The sequence below is a fragment of the Myotis nattereri genome (genome assembly GCF_964212035.1).
Source record: "Myotis nattereri genome assembly, chromosome: 4".
Lineage (NCBI taxonomy): Eukaryota > Metazoa > Chordata > Mammalia > Chiroptera > Vespertilionidae > Myotis > Myotis nattereri.
Genome location: NC_138079.1, coordinates 78637576 through 78654827, shown reverse-complemented (window position 1 = coordinate 78654827; position 17252 = coordinate 78637576). Strand labels below are relative to the sequence as shown.

General features: G+C 43.9%; 1 protein-coding gene across 1 annotated transcript in view; it reads right to left on the bottom strand.

Annotated features, from left to right (window-relative positions):
* The window catches only part of SLC27A6 (solute carrier family 27 member 6), a 51780-nt gene that overhangs the window by 18403 nt on the left and 16125 nt on the right, over positions 1 to 17252 (bottom strand). Inside the window, exons 3-4 of the mRNA XM_081088670.1 lie at positions 14366 to 14524; positions 12358 to 12482 (exon numbers count right to left, since the gene is read on the bottom strand). Coding sequence (XP_080944796.1) covers positions 12358 to 12482; positions 14366 to 14524 — 284 coding nt within the window. The remainder of the gene's footprint in view (positions 1 to 12357; positions 12483 to 14365; positions 14525 to 17252) is intronic.

Genomic DNA, 17252 nt, shown 5'->3' with positions numbered 1-17252 from the left:
TATTCATCTGAGATAACGAGAACACTTATTTGAAAAGACATATACACCCTTATGTTCCTTGCAGAGGCAAAAATATTGATGGCAGGAGGCTATGTATATCTTGAGAGAACTACTCAATAAACTAATTTGATAAAATAAAAATGAAATAAGAGACAGCTAAGACTGTGGGTATATTGGAAATAACAATCTGACTTGCTGTTGCAGGCGTAGGCCCCACACCAATGGAATTTAAGTTAAATATTTTGCAGATAGAGAAAAAAACTCACTCCGTGCAGCAGCTCCTTCCAAAACAGAGGGTTCTTTTCTATCACTAACTAGAACTCTGAGGAGTCTGCCCTGTCCCCACCTATGGGCATGTCAGGTATTGCCTGCCTGGCAGGAACTAGCTCTTGGACTTTCCACTGCATTTTCCTATATAAAACACTAGTGTTGCAAATCTTAGGATTCGTTCTGCCTGAACAGAGAACTCTTTAATGTGGAATAACTGTTGGATGCTTTTCAGGTCGGAAGTGAGTTTTAGCAAGCAATATTATTGATAAAATGTGTTGGCACACTCTGGAAACCAATAAGAAGGTGATTTATAAACCCAGTTCCATAGACTTTAACCTGTGTGGGCTTTAGCTACACAAGCTTACTAAATAGGAATAACCATTCATCCACAATGATGTAATTGGTATAGAAAATCCAATTATCAGAACTAAGATAAGGCTTTTGTCAAGAAATATAAAATTCATTTATTTAACTCTCAAGTTATTTTTATTCTACTCTCCTCTCCTTTAAAAGAAAATCCAGAAGATCATGCTTTAAGGGGTGTGAGAAAAGATTAACTGATTTATTATTTAGTGCTGTGGGAAAAAGAGAATTTATATCTCATCATCTAAAATAGAACCAAGTCTTCATAACACCCATCTATAATTTTAAAAATCCCCTTCTCTGTTCATCAATTCCCTCGAGCCTTCTTTAGAACAAATTCCCATTCCCTTTCATTCTCCCTGAACCCTGAGGTTACTACCTAAATATCACTGGCTATCACTGGGAATGGGATGAGGAGAGCATGCATGCATAAATACGAGTACAATTAAGTGAATGAATGGATATATAACACCTGCATATACACACACACAATGGAAAGAAACAGTGTGGCAGAGACCGAGGGACAGAGAGACAAAGAGATGGAGAGAGTCCGAGAGAGGGCATGAGAGACAGAGACAACCTGAAAGCAGGAAAGACAGAATGAAAGTGAAAGAAAGTGAAAAAGACCCAAAGAGAAAGAAAGCAGAGAGACACAAAGAGCGAGAGGGGAGACAGAGTCACAGAGAATACAAACAAAACAGAGTGAACAGAGATAGTACAGAGACACGCAGACACAGAGTGAAGTATGCACAGAGACCCACGGCTGAAGAGAAACAGAGATGCAGAGACACTCACACGCATACAGGGGTGCAAAGTGAGGCACATGCACAGAGACACACACACTGAGAATGAGATACAGAGACAAAGACACATTCACACAGAGAGATATTCTCTCTCTCTCTCTTACACTTACACACACACACACACACACACACACACAACAAAACACATACACCCCAAATAAATCTGGACAAAGAGAAAGATATTGGAAGAGAGAGAGCCACACCCAAATATGTTGACATAGTTGCACAAGTATTGAGACACACAGAAAGAGATACATGCAAACAGAAAGACATACAAACAGAAATCGAGGTAGAGAGAGACCAAGAAAGAGAACAAATACAGAAATCCAGAGTCAGGATGTGCCCGACAGGAATCAGAAACATGTTTGCAGCCCGCTGAGGAAAAGCAATGGGAGTGAGTATGTTTGAGCTCAATGTCCAGGAGCTCAGGCATTACCTCATTTTAATCACCACGATACCCTGTACAGTAAGAAGCATATCCCCATTTTGCACATTGAGCTAATGAAGTTCAGGTCCAAGATCACATACTAAGCAGACAGAATTTGAATACATTAAAATGTAAGCACTACGTGGGCAGGGACTGTTGCCTGTTCTATCCTCTGCTGTATCAATTGCCTAGGCCCTAGGACCATGCCTGGTGCATAAGAGACGTTCACAATCCATATGTAAAAGTAAGAAAGAAAGGTCGGGAAGGCAGGTTCAAGAAAGGAAGGGAGGGAGGAAGTGAGGGAGTGGGGGCAGAAAGAAAGGAAGGAAAGAAAAGAAGGGAAGTAAGGAGATAACCAGCTTTAAAAAACCCTTAAAACCCATGCTTATTTTTTAAGCATTTCTCCACGATTTCAGTAGTAGGAAGTAATCAAAATATGAGTTTCTAATTTAGTAGTTAGTGTTTAAATGTTGACACACTCCCACACATGTATAGAGTAAGCCATTTTATGATATACTAGAGGTCTGGTGCATAGATTCGTGCACAGGTGGGGTCCCTCGGCCTGGCCTGCACCCTCTTGCAATCTGGGACCCCTCAGGGGATGTTGGAGAGCTGGTTTTGGCCTGATCTCCACAGGCCAGGGGCCGGGAGGGACTGTGGGAGGACTCCAAAGCACGTCCAGCCCGTCTAGCCCAGTCCCGATTGGCCAGACCCTAGCAGCAAGCTAACCTACAGTTTGGAGATTCTGTCCCCTGGTGGTCAGTGTGAGCCATAGCAACTGGTCGAATGGTCAAACTGTCAGAGGGACAATTAGCATATTAGGCATTTATATATATATATATAGACTAGAGGCCCGGTGCATGAAATTTGTGCAGGGGGGGGGGGTTCTTCAGCCCAGCCTGCACTCTCTCCAATTTGGGACCACTCGGGGGATGGGGATCGGGTCTAAACTGGCAGTTAGACATCCCTCTTACAATCAGGGACCACTGGCTCCTAACTGCTCACCTTCCTTCCTGCCTGATCACCCCTACTGGCCCCCCTGCCAGCCTGATCACCCCAAGAGCCTCTGCCTGCTGGCCTGGTTGCCCCCAACTGTCCCCCTGCCCCCCGCCAGCATGGTCACCCTTACTGCCCTCCCTGCAGGCCTGGTTGCCCCCCAACTACCCCTGCCAGCCTGGTCGCCCCTCACTGCCCTCCTCTGCAAGCCTGGTTGTCCTTAACTGCACCCCCTTGCCGACCTGGTCGCCTCCAACTACCCCTCCCCACCCGCCGCCCTGGTCTCCCCTCAGGGCCCCCCCCACCCGCCGGCCTGGTCACCCCCAACTGTCCCCACTGCTGGCCTGGTCACCCCTCACTGCCCCCCCCCCCCCCCCGCCAGCCTGGTTGCCGCCAACTGCGCCCCCTGCCAGCCTGGTCACCCCTCACTAACCCCCCTGCCGGCCTGGTCACCCCACACAGACTGGTACTTGGTCATTTGGCCGTCCCTCACTAACCTCCCTGTCGGCCTGGTGACCTCACGCAGCCTGTTAGGTCGTACGTTCGGCTGCGATGGCCCCTGGCTCTTTATATATATATAGATAGAAAGTACTAATTTTACTTCAGCCATTTAAAATCCCATTTACTAGTAGAATTTAAAAGAGAATTTGCTGAACAGGTCAGGGGTTTTAATATTGCCCCCAAATTCTGGATTTCAGCAGACCAGTTTCCTTCTGGCTTTCAGTGCCTGCCATGCATCAAATTGATGTGACAGTACCAGTAAAAGAGTCATACTGATTTGAACTAAGGCTCTTGTTTTTTCAAAGCCTTCTTTGGGACCTGCTGACCGGCTATATGTGATGCAGTGATTGACCTATAGTTACCTCCTACTGGGTCACAGATTTACTTATTCAGTGGCCGGAGATAGCAGGCCTCTAACAATGCCCTCCTAGAAACAAAGTCTCTTTCTTCCAGAATATGTGCCTAATCCTACTCAGAGAATCTATAACACACCGAACTGAATGGCTTCTTTATATGCCATGAGAAGTTGAAGCTCGGGAAGTTCTGTTTAAATACAGGTAATTTTGTATCAACTTTGATTTCTCAGTAAACAAAGATTGTACTGTTTATTAACAGATGGAAAGACAGAAAAGAAACATAAATTCATAGTGAAAACAAGGGGCAAATTGTTTCTACCTTCAACCCTGGAAAACTAGCTGCTTAGTGCCCAAAACAAAAGTATGTTCTAATTCCTAAAGGATCATCTAAAATATATAACAACATGTGTTAGGGGTTATAACTCTTCCATCTTGATTCCTCTTAATGTAAGACCTCTTTTTCTTAAAACTCACTGATAACTACATACGTACACCAACATACCCCATAACAGTAACTATACATTCCAACAGTTTGCTTCCTTCACAGACACTAATATATATCGAAAACATATTAATAGCAAGCCAAGTAGTTATTACAGAATAGGTGCAAAATAACATTAAATACAAATAGAATATCAGAGAACCCTGGGGCACCCCCGCCCATCTACCGCCCCTCCCTCCCCCCATACAAAATAGCAGAATTTCTTATACTGAAGCAGGAAAGGCATGGTAGTGGGAGAGGGTGGGGCCTCTTCTGAGAGGGGATGGGAGCCCAGGACCTAAAATGAGAAGTCTGCCAGGCTCAGCCAGCGCAGGCTCTGCTGTCCCCTGAAAGTCTTTGTCATGCTGCCTCTGCAGCCTGGGTCTGGGCAGGCCATGGTTTCAGAGATGACAGCCATCAGTTCACAAATCATTTTAAGGCATAAATAATAGTTTGAAAAGACCTCTGTGATCTCAAGTGTTACAGCAAAAAGCGAGCACATTGTGGGCTTAGTTCATGCTCATTTTCTAGCTATAATAGTAATGGTATTGCCGTTTACAGACCACGTATTCTGAACAGGTGCTTTCTCTCCTGGCAGCCCTGGGGAGAACTGAAAGTGGAAGGAAACAATGCTTCAGACCAGAGACATTTCAAAGTTGCCTTAGAAAGAAAGAGCAGCTCTTAGAATCTGCAAGACTTGCCTCTAATCTGAATGGCTGTGCTGACTCACCAGAAAAAAAAAACCCTGTAGACTTCAAGGGAGCTTGCTCTTCCCTAGAAACCCAGGAAGAGGGTGACCTGGGCCACAACCACGATTCATTAATGAAATGTTCTGGAAAGTGCAGGTGCCCATTAGCTGTGAGCTGGATGCAGCAATGGCCTGACTCTCTCCATGCGATGATGCAACTCTGCTTTACCTAACCCCCTCTTTGCTTCTGTCCTCCCAGGAACTCCGACTTTCTGATTATAACTGACTTCCCTTGCAGGCCTAGGACTAGGGAAAGACTGGGTTGGTCCTGAGCACATGAGTCTCCCAGCAACTGGGCTTGTTATATTACTTGATTTCTAAAACATAATTCTACGAATTTTCACTGAGCACCTACTATATGTCAGACACCACTGTCGGTACTGAGGATACACAGAGGAAAAAACATGAACTCTCTGCTCTCCTGAAACTCATAGTGTGTGTGGGTAATGTAGGGGTAATGTGTGATGGGCTAATAACTTATATGAAGAAAAATAAAGCCGTGAAAGAAGACAAGGACACAACATTGTAACAAAGAGTCTGACTCCATTCTTGATGTTTGACTACTGATGACTTTCAAGCCACACCAATCGGTCCCCTTTCCTCTTCTGCCCACATCTGGCAAGCTAGTGAGAAAGCCCAGTGCTCCTCCCTTTGGTGCCACAAAGCACACAGCAGTTCTGTATGTGCAGGACTCCTCGCCGCAGCACTGCCTGCTTCTCACAATGAAAGCTGAACCAGTCTCTTCCAAGTCATTTTTGGACATGCTTGGGGTCCCACCCTGCCTTCCTCAGAAAGCCCTGTTATGTGAGCAATACGCCTGTTCATATTCTCCTGGTGGCATCAACAGAACAAATTTAGGGTTTGGGGTCCATCTGAGTTGGTAAGGTGGCCATACCAGACATCAATAAGGGTTGTGGCCAGACAAGGCACTTGCTGGGAGGGTTAGAGGGTGAGCCACACAGAAACCTGGGGGAATATTCAATGGGGTGAAACTGACAGTCCTGGTGCATTGAAGGAAAAGCAAGGAGGTCTGTGAGGCTGCAGCAGGTCGAACAAGGAGTAGAGTGTGTGTTGGGTAAAGGATGGGGAGTGGGGCGATCCCAGCAGGGGAGCAGATTACTTAGAGCCTGTGGTCCATGCTAAGGGAATTTGTATTTTCTTTCCAGCAAACCATCTGAGGGACCTGGGTAGTGAAGTAACATAATCTGACTTACACTTCAATAGAATCATATCAGCTACTATTTCAAACGTGGAATAAGGAAGAGGCTATTGCTAAAATTTGAGGAAGGAAGTCGTGCTGACTTAGATGAGAGTAGCAGGTAGGTGGTAAATTGAGGTTGGGCTGTGGATATATTTGAGGAAGTAGAATCTGCAAGATTTGCTCATGGATTAGACAGGGGGTGTGAGAAAAAGAAATTTGAAGGGGGATCCCAGAGATTTTGTGACTGAATACATGGAAGGATGGAGTTGTCATTAACTGAGAAGGTCAAGGTGGCAAGGAGTACATTTTAATGGAGGTGGTAAAAAGTTAGGCTCTCGCCATTTTTGACAGAAGATGTCAATTAGATTTCTAAGTGGAGATATTAAGTGGGAATCCAGACATATACAACTTGAAATCAAGAGAGAAGACAGGGCTGGAGATGTAAACTTGAGTTAAGTTGTGGCAAGTATTTGCAGCCAGGAACATGTTCAGGGAAGGAGAGAAGAGAGAAGAGAGAAAATGTTTGATTGTAGAGTTCTGAGAAATATCGAGGAAGATCAAGCCATGGAGACAATTTAAAGCGATAAACTGGCATTTTTGAGCCTGGTTTATGTGAGTCTAATCTAAAGACAAGCACTGACTAGATAGGGTTATGAGCCTGTCAGGCTGAGACAATCTGCAATTTCGGCATATTCACTAAGATGAAAACCATCTTGTGAGGCTCTTGGGAGAAGGCCCTACCATTGTGGTCAGTCTGTTTCCGGCGGGGCCCATTTTGTCAAAGTTTTAATGCACGTAACAAAATAATCCAGAATCATAAGGATGCTTTCTGGCTCCCCGTGAATCTCTCAGATTTTAAGAAAGCAGAATAAAGAAAAGGGATATAATTTACAGAAAATATGTATAGGGTGTCCCCCAAAATGTATACACACTTTGAATAATTATAAAGGCAGTGTTTATTAAAATACACTTCATTTTCAACATGGAGCTACCAGCTGTTAAAGTGTGTATGCATTTTTATGGGACAGCCTGTCTACAGCCTAAATGATAAAATATATTAATTTGAAAAGTAGGCTTCACACATATGCGTCATTTTTTTAATTAGACCCTGTCCACACTATACTCTCTGGGGTCCAGATTTGTACATCCTATTTTACTTCTTCACATGGGTGCCTAATTAACATACCAAACTTAACAGGTCCAAAAGAAACTTAATTTCACTCCTCAAATCTGTTTTCCTTATTTCTTCAAATGGTTCACAACTTAACTAGATGTTTGAACCAAAAATCTGGACTCTATTCCTGATTCTATCCATTCCTTCACTCCCTATCCCTGAACTAGCATGTCCTGCTATCTTTCCTTCAAAACAAATTCAAATTGGTACAGGTTTTTACAATTTGCTTTTATCTTTCCTCAAATGCTCTGACGGAAGTAAAATCCAAATTCCTCTCTATGATCCACCGAGCCCTATAAGATCTGGTCCATGGATGGGCCAGCCACTCTTCTTCTCTTCAAACATTCAGGCTGTGTCCTCTGTGGGCCTCTTAGCTTTCAGTTCATTCTGTTAGGACTGCAATCCCCCAGCTTTTACGGCTGGATCCTACCCGTCCTATCAGTTCCTCATCTCATAAGTGACCATTCAGTGAAGTCTTCCCTGACCATTCCATCTAATTAGCAATGTCCCACTCCCACCACTCATCATTCTCTAGCATCTCAACCTGTTAATTTCTCCATACTTGTCATTGTCTGTAATGACTTCTCTTCATGTCTTTGCTGATTTATTTTCTCTCCCCAAACTAGAGTGTCAGTTCCATGAGAAAGGGGGTTTTATTTGCCTTGTGTGCCCCCTGCCCCTGCATACCCAAATCAACAATATTACTTGAATGACATGAGTGACATATATGACTCTATCCCTAGGTATATCCCTAGGTATGGTTAACTATCGACTACCTTAAGAATTATTTAAATAAGATATACTCTATAGCAGGAGCTCCCCAGACTACTGATGTCTAGAGTTCTAACATCTTCCTCACCTATCATATTAAATGCAGCGTTAATCTTAAAAAATTAGATCCAATCAGAAATTGTATGGTGTTGCTTCAGAAACATAGAAAACTTGGGAGATTGGAAAGTTGGAAAGAATTTGCCCGGCCAGTATAGCTCAGTGGTTGAGCATCGATCTATGAACCAGGAGGTCACAGTTTGATTCCTGGTGTGGGGCATGCAGGAGGCAGCCGATCAATGATTCTCTCTCATCATTAATCTATCTATCTATCTATCTATCTATCTATCTATCTATCTATCTCTCTCCCTTTCCCTTCCTCTCTGAAATCAATAAGAATGTGTGTGTGTGCGTATCTATATATATAAAAGCCTAAGCGACTGGCTGACCAGCTGACTGACCAATCATCCACTAGCTGTGATGCGCACTGACCACCTGGGGGCAGACGCTCAATGCAGGAGCGGAAACCACAGGCATGGAAACATGGAACAGAATGATGAATCTCAGGGGGAAGGGGGAGGGTGGGAAGAGATTAACCAATGATCTTATATGCATACTAGAGGCCTGGTGCATGGATTCGTGCATGGGTGGGGTCCCTCGGCCTGGCCTGTGCCTCTCACAATCTGGGATCCCTCAGGGGATGTTGGAGAGCCGGTTTCAGCCCAATCCCCACAGGCCAGGCTGAGGGACCCCACCGGTGCACGAATCTGTGCACTGGGCCTCTAGAATATATATATATATATATATATATATATATATATATATATATATATATATATATATATATTGGAAACAGTTGCTCTCCTAGTCTCAGGGGAAGAGAATAATTACCTCACTGCTCCATGAATAAGAGAAGCCAGTACCTTGGCTTTTTTTTTTTTTTAAAGGACAGTGTAGCTGCCAACAGTTTGGCATAAACATCCAATGTTTATGCCAAAGGAACTTTTGCAACTGGAGCTTTAAAAAAGAGAAAAAAGGCCCTAGCTGGTTTGGCTCACTGGATAGAGCGTCGGCCTGGGGACTGAAGGGTCCCAGGTTCGATTCCGGTCAAGGGCATGTACCTTGGTTGCAGGCACATCCCCAGTGTGTGTGTGTGTGTGTGTGTGTGTGTGTGCAGGAGGCAGCTGATCGATGCTTCTCTCTCATCGATGTTTTTAACTCTCTATCCCTCTCCCTTCCTCTCTGTAAAAAAATCAATAAAATTATTTTAAAAAAATAAAAAAACAAAAATAAAAAAGAGAAAAAAGTCAGGATTGGGTCGGGGGTGGATAAACAGTTTTTGCCAGGGAAAGCCAATCCTAGGGCATTTTTATGCAACGACTAGTATATATAAACACTCAACGCAGGCTGTGATTTTGCTTGCAGGTAAATCTCCTTTGGAATATATTACTTACCCTGACATTCACAACACATCTGGATGTATTCAGAGAATGTGTGATTTTGCTTTCTTTTACTTAAGCATTTATGTTAAATGAATGTCTATGGGACTTCAAACCATGGCTTATGAGACATTCAATTTTAATTCATTGAGGGTGTGGACCACATCACCTGTTCACTCTCTGGCCCTACCTGAATCCACTGCTGTTCTAGTTGCACAGTAGGCACTACCCCTTCCTGGAAGCTCATTGAAAGGAATGAATACTGGACAGCAAAAAGCAAGTTCTTGAAAGGATAAGATGTCATAACAGAAGACTCTCCTTTGCCTAAACTTTAATGCCAAAAACTGCTTGTACTTGTTCTGTGTGAGCCCAACAAAGAGAGGAATACAATGCATCTCTGCTTAGGAAAACGATTAAGCTTTCCTTTGGGCAAAGCTATATTTATTTCCCTTGCTCCTGCCTACAAGTAAGTGCTTAGAGATTATTTCCCAAACACCGTCTTTCCTTCAAATAACTTATCTAAGAATTAAAATATTTAATTAACTAAAGCAATCAGGAATTCTTTTTCAATTCTCAGTTCTCTAAATCATCTCATTTCCTCAAAATTTGTGCATTACAACTTCAAAGAGGTAAAAAAGATATTTCATTTCATAAAGAAATTCAAAGGAAAACACCTTGAAAAAAAGATTTATAGAAAATATGACAAACGACTAATATCTTTATTAACACTATCATACCATGCCAGTAATCTTAATAAAGAAATTAAATATATGCTTATTTCTAGCCTATAAAATTATGAACAAAGTTAAATAATATTTTCCCCATTAAAAAAACCAACAACCCAAAGCATTCTCTGTTAAAATAAACTATTATTAAGAAGCCCAAGCAGATTGGGCTTCATCCACCCTATTTGAAAGGGTGGGCCATCAGGACTGGCTTTTTCCCCGTTTTCCTTCCTTCAGAGACTTTGGAGGACGCTTCAGGGAGGGTTGAGTTCTCTGGCAACTATTTTTAATGCCCCCCAGTACTGACAAAAGACTGTGCAATAGGCATAGTTCCACATTGTTTAGATTCACTTCAACCACTTTGAAATGCCATCTGGAAATATTCTATAAAAATCACCAAAATATCCATGTCTGCTGACTACTTTCACTCCTGAGACCCTTGTACTGACTATATTGCATGAAGATGCTAACTGCAGAATACAAGATGGTAAAACTTTAGGAAAATAATAAATGCATGTATTTAACCATTAAATAACTACTTAGTGAGCAAAGGACCTTGCAAAAGCTAGTGTTTCTATTAAAGGATGAGAGGAAATAGGAGTGGCTGGGGAAACAGTTAGAAAGGCCATGGGGAAGTTCATTAGATAGTGCCTACTATGTACTATGGCTTTTATCTTACTGCAGGACATTAGTTCCTTAAATTAACTCAATCCAGAGATCATATTACCAAAGAGTACAATGAAAACTAGAAAAGATGCCAGGTTGTGGCATTATAATTCTTCCACTGGGACTCTTCAGGTAAGATCACGATCCTAATAATGGTATTCTCCCGGAAGAGAATAAAAGTAAAAATCACCTAAATTTTAGGTCCTAAAACATTTCTCTGGGACTCCCTGCCTTAGTTATGGATCTAGGAAGTCCATAGCTGCTGAAGCACTCCTGACCAAACAAAAAGAATAAGATAGAAGGCTTCTGCCACAAGGAGGTGGGTCAGGGGCTAGACAGGAGGTCTGTCCCTAGTAAACGCCAAGCTTAAGACAAATAAAAGCATTTTGTAAATAAGATTATCCAGCTTCATTCTTTTCTGTGTTTATTTCCCTTATGTAATCCTGTATCTTTAATAAAGTTTTATTTAAATGCCTCCAATCTCCTTTCAGCTGTGCTGTGGGGAAAGGAAGGATGCCTTATTTTAGCCGACCAGAGAAGACATCTCAGCCCGCCTTCCATGCCTTAAACTGGTGGGATGATGGCAAAGGTGATGAGTGAGAAAGGCCCTGGTCTGGGAAGGGTGTTTCTCAGAGGCACAGGGAGGGCTGTCTCGATAGGAAAGCATCCTCTATCACCATTCTTCAAGGGATGGTGTTGACTTGATTACTGAGACACTTCTTTGTATCCTCAAAAATGTTTAGAAATTCAGACAGTTAAAAAATAAGCATCTTGAAATACAGATGAGACCAGGGAAATAACAATAACTTCTGAAGCCAAAAAAGCAAACAAATTAATAAAGACAAACTTCAGGCTGTTGCAATTCTCTGTCTGTTTACTTTCAGAAGGGGGCATTTTAGCAAAACTGTGGAAATGATGGCTTTAGGTGGGAAGAGAAGTGTAAGACAAAGCAAAATTTCTTTTTTTACATTTAAAGCAAAACCAAACAGAAAGATATTGTAATATAATCACTTATTCAAAAGAAAACAAAAATAGAAAAACAAGTAAAATCAGTGTTATTAAACAGCATTTAGAAAGCTTATTTAAGTCAACCTTGGAATAATTGCTTTCTGTAAACATAGCACGCATCTCTTTTCATAATCAGATGCATGCTATGTACACAGAAATTGTCATCAGTCTAACCATGAAGTGAACTGGATTGCAGGCCTGTCTTTTCTGCCACATTATAGAGCATATTAATAGTACACTCCTGGATAACTCTCCTTTTTTTTCTGATTTGTTTTATATTCATTTTATCTTGGGGCAAGTCATTTTATCTGTATAAGTTAGCTAAACTATGTTCTGGAAGAAGATGTAGTATAACAAACAAAAATTACTTTTTCTCTCAATACTTTCTCTTTCTGGAATTACTTTTTCTCCATGAGAATGATTACTCTTACCTTAGGTTGTTTGCAAAGGTAACGACAAATTTCTCCAATATATTGAAACACAGTCACATTATATTTTTTGCAGTCATTCCAAAATTGGCTTGCTGAGAATTTCTTCTTTAATACACAAGTAGCTCCTATGAGAAGAGGCAAAAAAAGGGGTACTAGGTAAAAAAATTCGAGGGATTTTATAATCCAGCAGCGGCCATCTATACCAAGCTCATTTGAAAACATTAATCTTACAGTCCATATCTTGAGGTTGAGAGTAAGGGGGTTAGTAAAACAGCTCCAATAAAAAGTTCACTGATGACTGCAGAACTTAACTTTAGCAACACTGTAGGTTACATGAATATGTCCTAAAGAAAAGCCCAAATGATTTGACCTTCATCTTTATTTACTGGGGACATTGATCATATTCTAAATATGCTACTCTATAAAGTTACTGTTAGGTTGGAGAGAGCCCAGGATCGGATACATGCAGACATGACAAGATAATGGACTTCCCCTGGAATTTCTCACAGATCAAGGTGCCAGACACAGATACAGGCTTCTTTCCCTTAATCCACATACCCCCACACAGATAAGAACTTTGTCCTGAATATTCCGCCCATTCCCTGCAGCAGAGAATTCCTCAGCTCATGTCCCCGCCCCTCACCCAACCGCAGTATAAAAAAAGCGCCCCCCTCCCTGTTGGCGTGAATCCACGTGCCCTGTCCTTGGGGTACGTGGGTCTCCCGGGGACGCAGAATAAACCTTTTCCTTTCCTTTCTTTTCTGATTCACTGGTCTCTATTTCTTGCGCCGCCTCCTGAGCCACCTAACCTAACAGTTACTTTATAGTATTTTAGACATATAAACAGTAGTAAATGATCTCTATTCTATATAATAAAAGCCTAATATGCAAATTGTCCCCTTGGGTGGTCATTGGACTGGGAGTTTGACCGGGAGGGGTGGGGGCCGCCACCCAGCTCCCAGGCACTGAGGGAGCTGGGCAGGGTGCCCTGCCCTGATCGATTGCTCTGCAGGCAGGATGGTGGAAAGGTGAGGGGGTGGTGCCAGGCCATGGCGGGGTGCCAGGCGGGACTGTGGGGCTGCGAGCCTGGGGGCACAAGCTGGGGCCCGATCCCCTGCTGGCCACCCCGAGGGACCCCACCCATGTATGAATTTGTGCAACGGGCCTCTAGTTTATATATAATTTCAGGACAAGTTGGTAACAGGCACTTAATTCAGCATGTTTATGAATTTATTTAAGATAAATAAAAGCATTTTGTAAATAAGATTATCCAGCTTCATTCTTTTCTGTGTTTATTTCCCTTGTGTAATCCTGTATCTTTAATAAAGTTTTATTTAAATGCCTCCAATCTCCTTTCAGCTGTGCTGTGGGGAAAGGAAGGATGCCTTATTTTAGCCGACCAGAGAAGACATCTCAGCCCGCCTTCCATGCCTTAAGCTGGTGTGATGAGTGAGAAAGGCCCTGGTCTGGGAAGGGTGTTTCTCAGAGGCACATGGCGGGCTGTGCCTTACCTTTCCAGTGTAAGTTTGTCATTCCTCCCTTCATGAGATAGGGTCTATTTCCCAACCCTTCAGTTTCTGAAACCAGATTGGCTTGTGACTTGCGTTGATCAACAAAATGCAGGTGAAATGATCTATGTGACTTCCAAGGATAAGCCCTAAGCGCTGTGCAGCTTCCACATTCCCTCTCTTTAAAGGTTTCACCATTTAAGGAGGCCAGGGTAGACTATTAAAGGATGAGTGACCACACGGAGAAGAAAGCCCAGTCAACAGCCAGCTCCATCCGCATGGCCTAACTCCTAGGGCACTACTCTTTCCACTTCAGGAATACACTGAGCGTATCATGAAATTGTGTACTTTTAATACATTGTATAATTTATTAAATGGTATAATTACATAATATGCACATAATCATTCTGAATTCTACTGGTAGAGTTTCAAACTTTAAAAATATAAGTTCTATTTACTAGGCATTTTGAAAACGTATCATACAGAAAATAAAAACTTACCTAACTCAATACATCCACCAATTCCCAGGATAGCTCCAGAACTATGATACAGAGGAAGGGTTATATAAATGATGTCATCACTAGTACAACCGAAAGCCCACAATCCAGCAGCACCCTTTAAAGCCTGCAGCTGGGTAATCACAGCTGCTTTGGGTAGACCTGGGAGAAAAGAAAAAACACACATCTGTAATAGGAATGAAGCCTAGTCTTTCCTAGACATCCTTGAGGCTACCTAACCAAGGCCAACATAGTCCCTCAAGGCACAAAGAATGGAATTAGAGATGACAGCAACAAGATTTAGGAAAGCAGATAGATCACTGACACCACCCACTCAAGAAGCTGAGAACTAAGGCGAAGTCTTGAAGAAAGCTGATTAGCCCCACAGGACCCCACAAAAGGCTCAGAAAGTTGCTTACCAGGTAGTTCATAGAATAGGAGATAATTATGGAACTATAAACAGGGAGCTTTATAGAAATTCTGTTTATGAAGCAATTACATTGACACAGAATCTATATAAATCTCACCCCTTGTTCATCAAGATATCACATAATGTTGTAGGTCCTACAGACATTAATGGTATGAAAACTGACCTCAATTCTTTTCTTAGTCAAGCACACTCTGAATTTGTTCCTGGGTCCCAGAATATAATATTTTCATGATCCTGGGCAAACAGGACATGACAGTAGTAAGAGTGGTAAGGAAATATTCAGTATCATCCAAAGGGCTCCCTTATAACCTGTGGAAAGGGTCTGTGAGCAGATTCTACTCCCATCATGTAACTTTTCAAATCCTGACTTCGCTATATCACTTTCTAACTTGTACCAACACTTTCTTCATTATTAATAGTATACATTTATTTTGTTTGTGAAAATATAATGATTTTTATGATATTAGGTGGCATACTGATGTAAATTCTCATATTTATTACCATTATAATCATTTAATTCAGTTCTGGGTTTTGAGTTGTAAAACATCCTATCTAATAAAAGAGAAACATGGTAATTAGCGTACCTTCGCTATCCTTCCCATTGGCTAATCAGCGAGATATGCAAATTAACTGCCAGCCAAGATGGCGGCCGGCAGCCAGGCAGCTTGAAGTGTACATGAGGCTTGCTTGCTTCAGTGATGGAGGACTCCAGCATTCCCCGCCTGCCGCTGCCAGCCTCTGAGCTTGCAGTTTGAAACATTGTTACAAATATAGAAGCTAAACAAAACTCCAGAAACCTGCTTTCAGCCAGCCGGGATCTCAGAGCTGGAGTTGAAACAGTGTATCGATTATAGAACCCAAACAAACCAGATACCTGCTTTCAGCAGCAGAGGCCTCAGAGCTGGAGCCAGAGCTAAAGCTGGCCCAGAATTTAAAAAAAAGAAAAAAAGGAGCAGTTGGGAGCTTCAGTCACCTGCCAGCCTAAAAACAGCCCTCAGCCCCTCACCCAGACTGGCCAGGCACCCCAGTGGGGACCCCCACCCTGAAGAGTGTGTGACCAGCTGCAAACAGCCATCATCCCCTCACCCAGGCTGGCCAGGCACCCCAGTGCGGACTCCCACCCTGATCCAGGACACCCTTCAGGGCAAACCAGCTCATCCCCACCCGTGCACCAGGCCTCTATCCTATATAGTAAAAGGGTAATATGCCTCCCAGCACCAGGGTCAGCGGAGCCGCGAGGCCTCCCAGCACCAGGATCAGCGTGACAGGGGCAGCGCCCAAACCCCCTGATCGCCCTGTGGCTCTGTGCATGACAGGGGAAGGCACCCCAACCCCCTGATCAGCCCTGCTCTGTGCCTAATAGGGGGGAGCTCCCCAACCCCCAGATTGCCCTGCGGCTCTGTGTGTGACAGGGTACAGCGCCCCAACCCCCAGATCGGCCCTGCTCTGTGTGTGACAGGGTCGGTGCCCCCAACCCCCCCCCCCCCGGCCCCCCACGGGCCCTGCTCTGTGTGTGACAGGGTAGAGCCATAACCTCTCCATCGACCCAGCCCTGAGTGTGAGAGTGGCGGCGCCCCAACCCTCTGATCGGTCCTGCTCTGTGGGTGATAGAGGGCGGCGCCACAACCCCCACCCCTCCCACGGGCCCTGCTCTGTGTGTGATGGGGTAGAGCCATAACCTCCCCATCAGCCTTGCCCTGAGTGTGAGAGTGGTGGCATCCCAACCCCCTGATCGGCCCTGCTCTGTGGGTGATAGAGGGCGGCACCCCAAACCCCTGACCCGCCCTGCTCTTTGTGTGATAGGGGGCGGTGCCCCAACTCCCCTATTGGCCCTACTCTCTGAGTGACAGGGGGTTGCTCCTCAACCCCCTGATGGGCCCTGCTCTGTGTGTGACAGGGGGCAGCGCCCCAACCCCCAGATTGGCCCTGCTCTGTGCGTGACGGGGGGCGGTGCCCCAACCCCCCAATCGGCCCTACCCTGAGCATGATTGGGGGTGGCATCGCAACCTCCCGATCCGCCCTGCTCTGTGCATGACAGGGGGTGGCGCCCCAACTCCCCAATCGGCCCTGCTCTGAGCCCGACCAGGGGCTGCACCTAGGGATTAGGCCTGCCCTCTGCCACCCGGGTGCAGGCCTAAGCCAGCAGGGCGTTATTACCCGAGGGGTCCCAGACTGCGAGAGGGCACAGGCCAGGCTGAAGGGCCCCCCTTTCCCCCCAAGTGCACAATTTTTTGTGCACCAGGCCTCTAGTCAGTTTATATTAGAAAGAGAAAAAGAGAAATGCTTTTTATAAAAAAAATCAACTAAATCCTTACTGAGGCTGAATGTGATTTTGTTACACTCTTGATAGTTTTGTATTCATATAGCATGACATTATCTGTATGCTTAATTCTGTATGTTGCTCTGCTCTGGTTTCAATAAGACCTCATGGTGCTCAGTACTTTGAGTTAAAAGAAGATA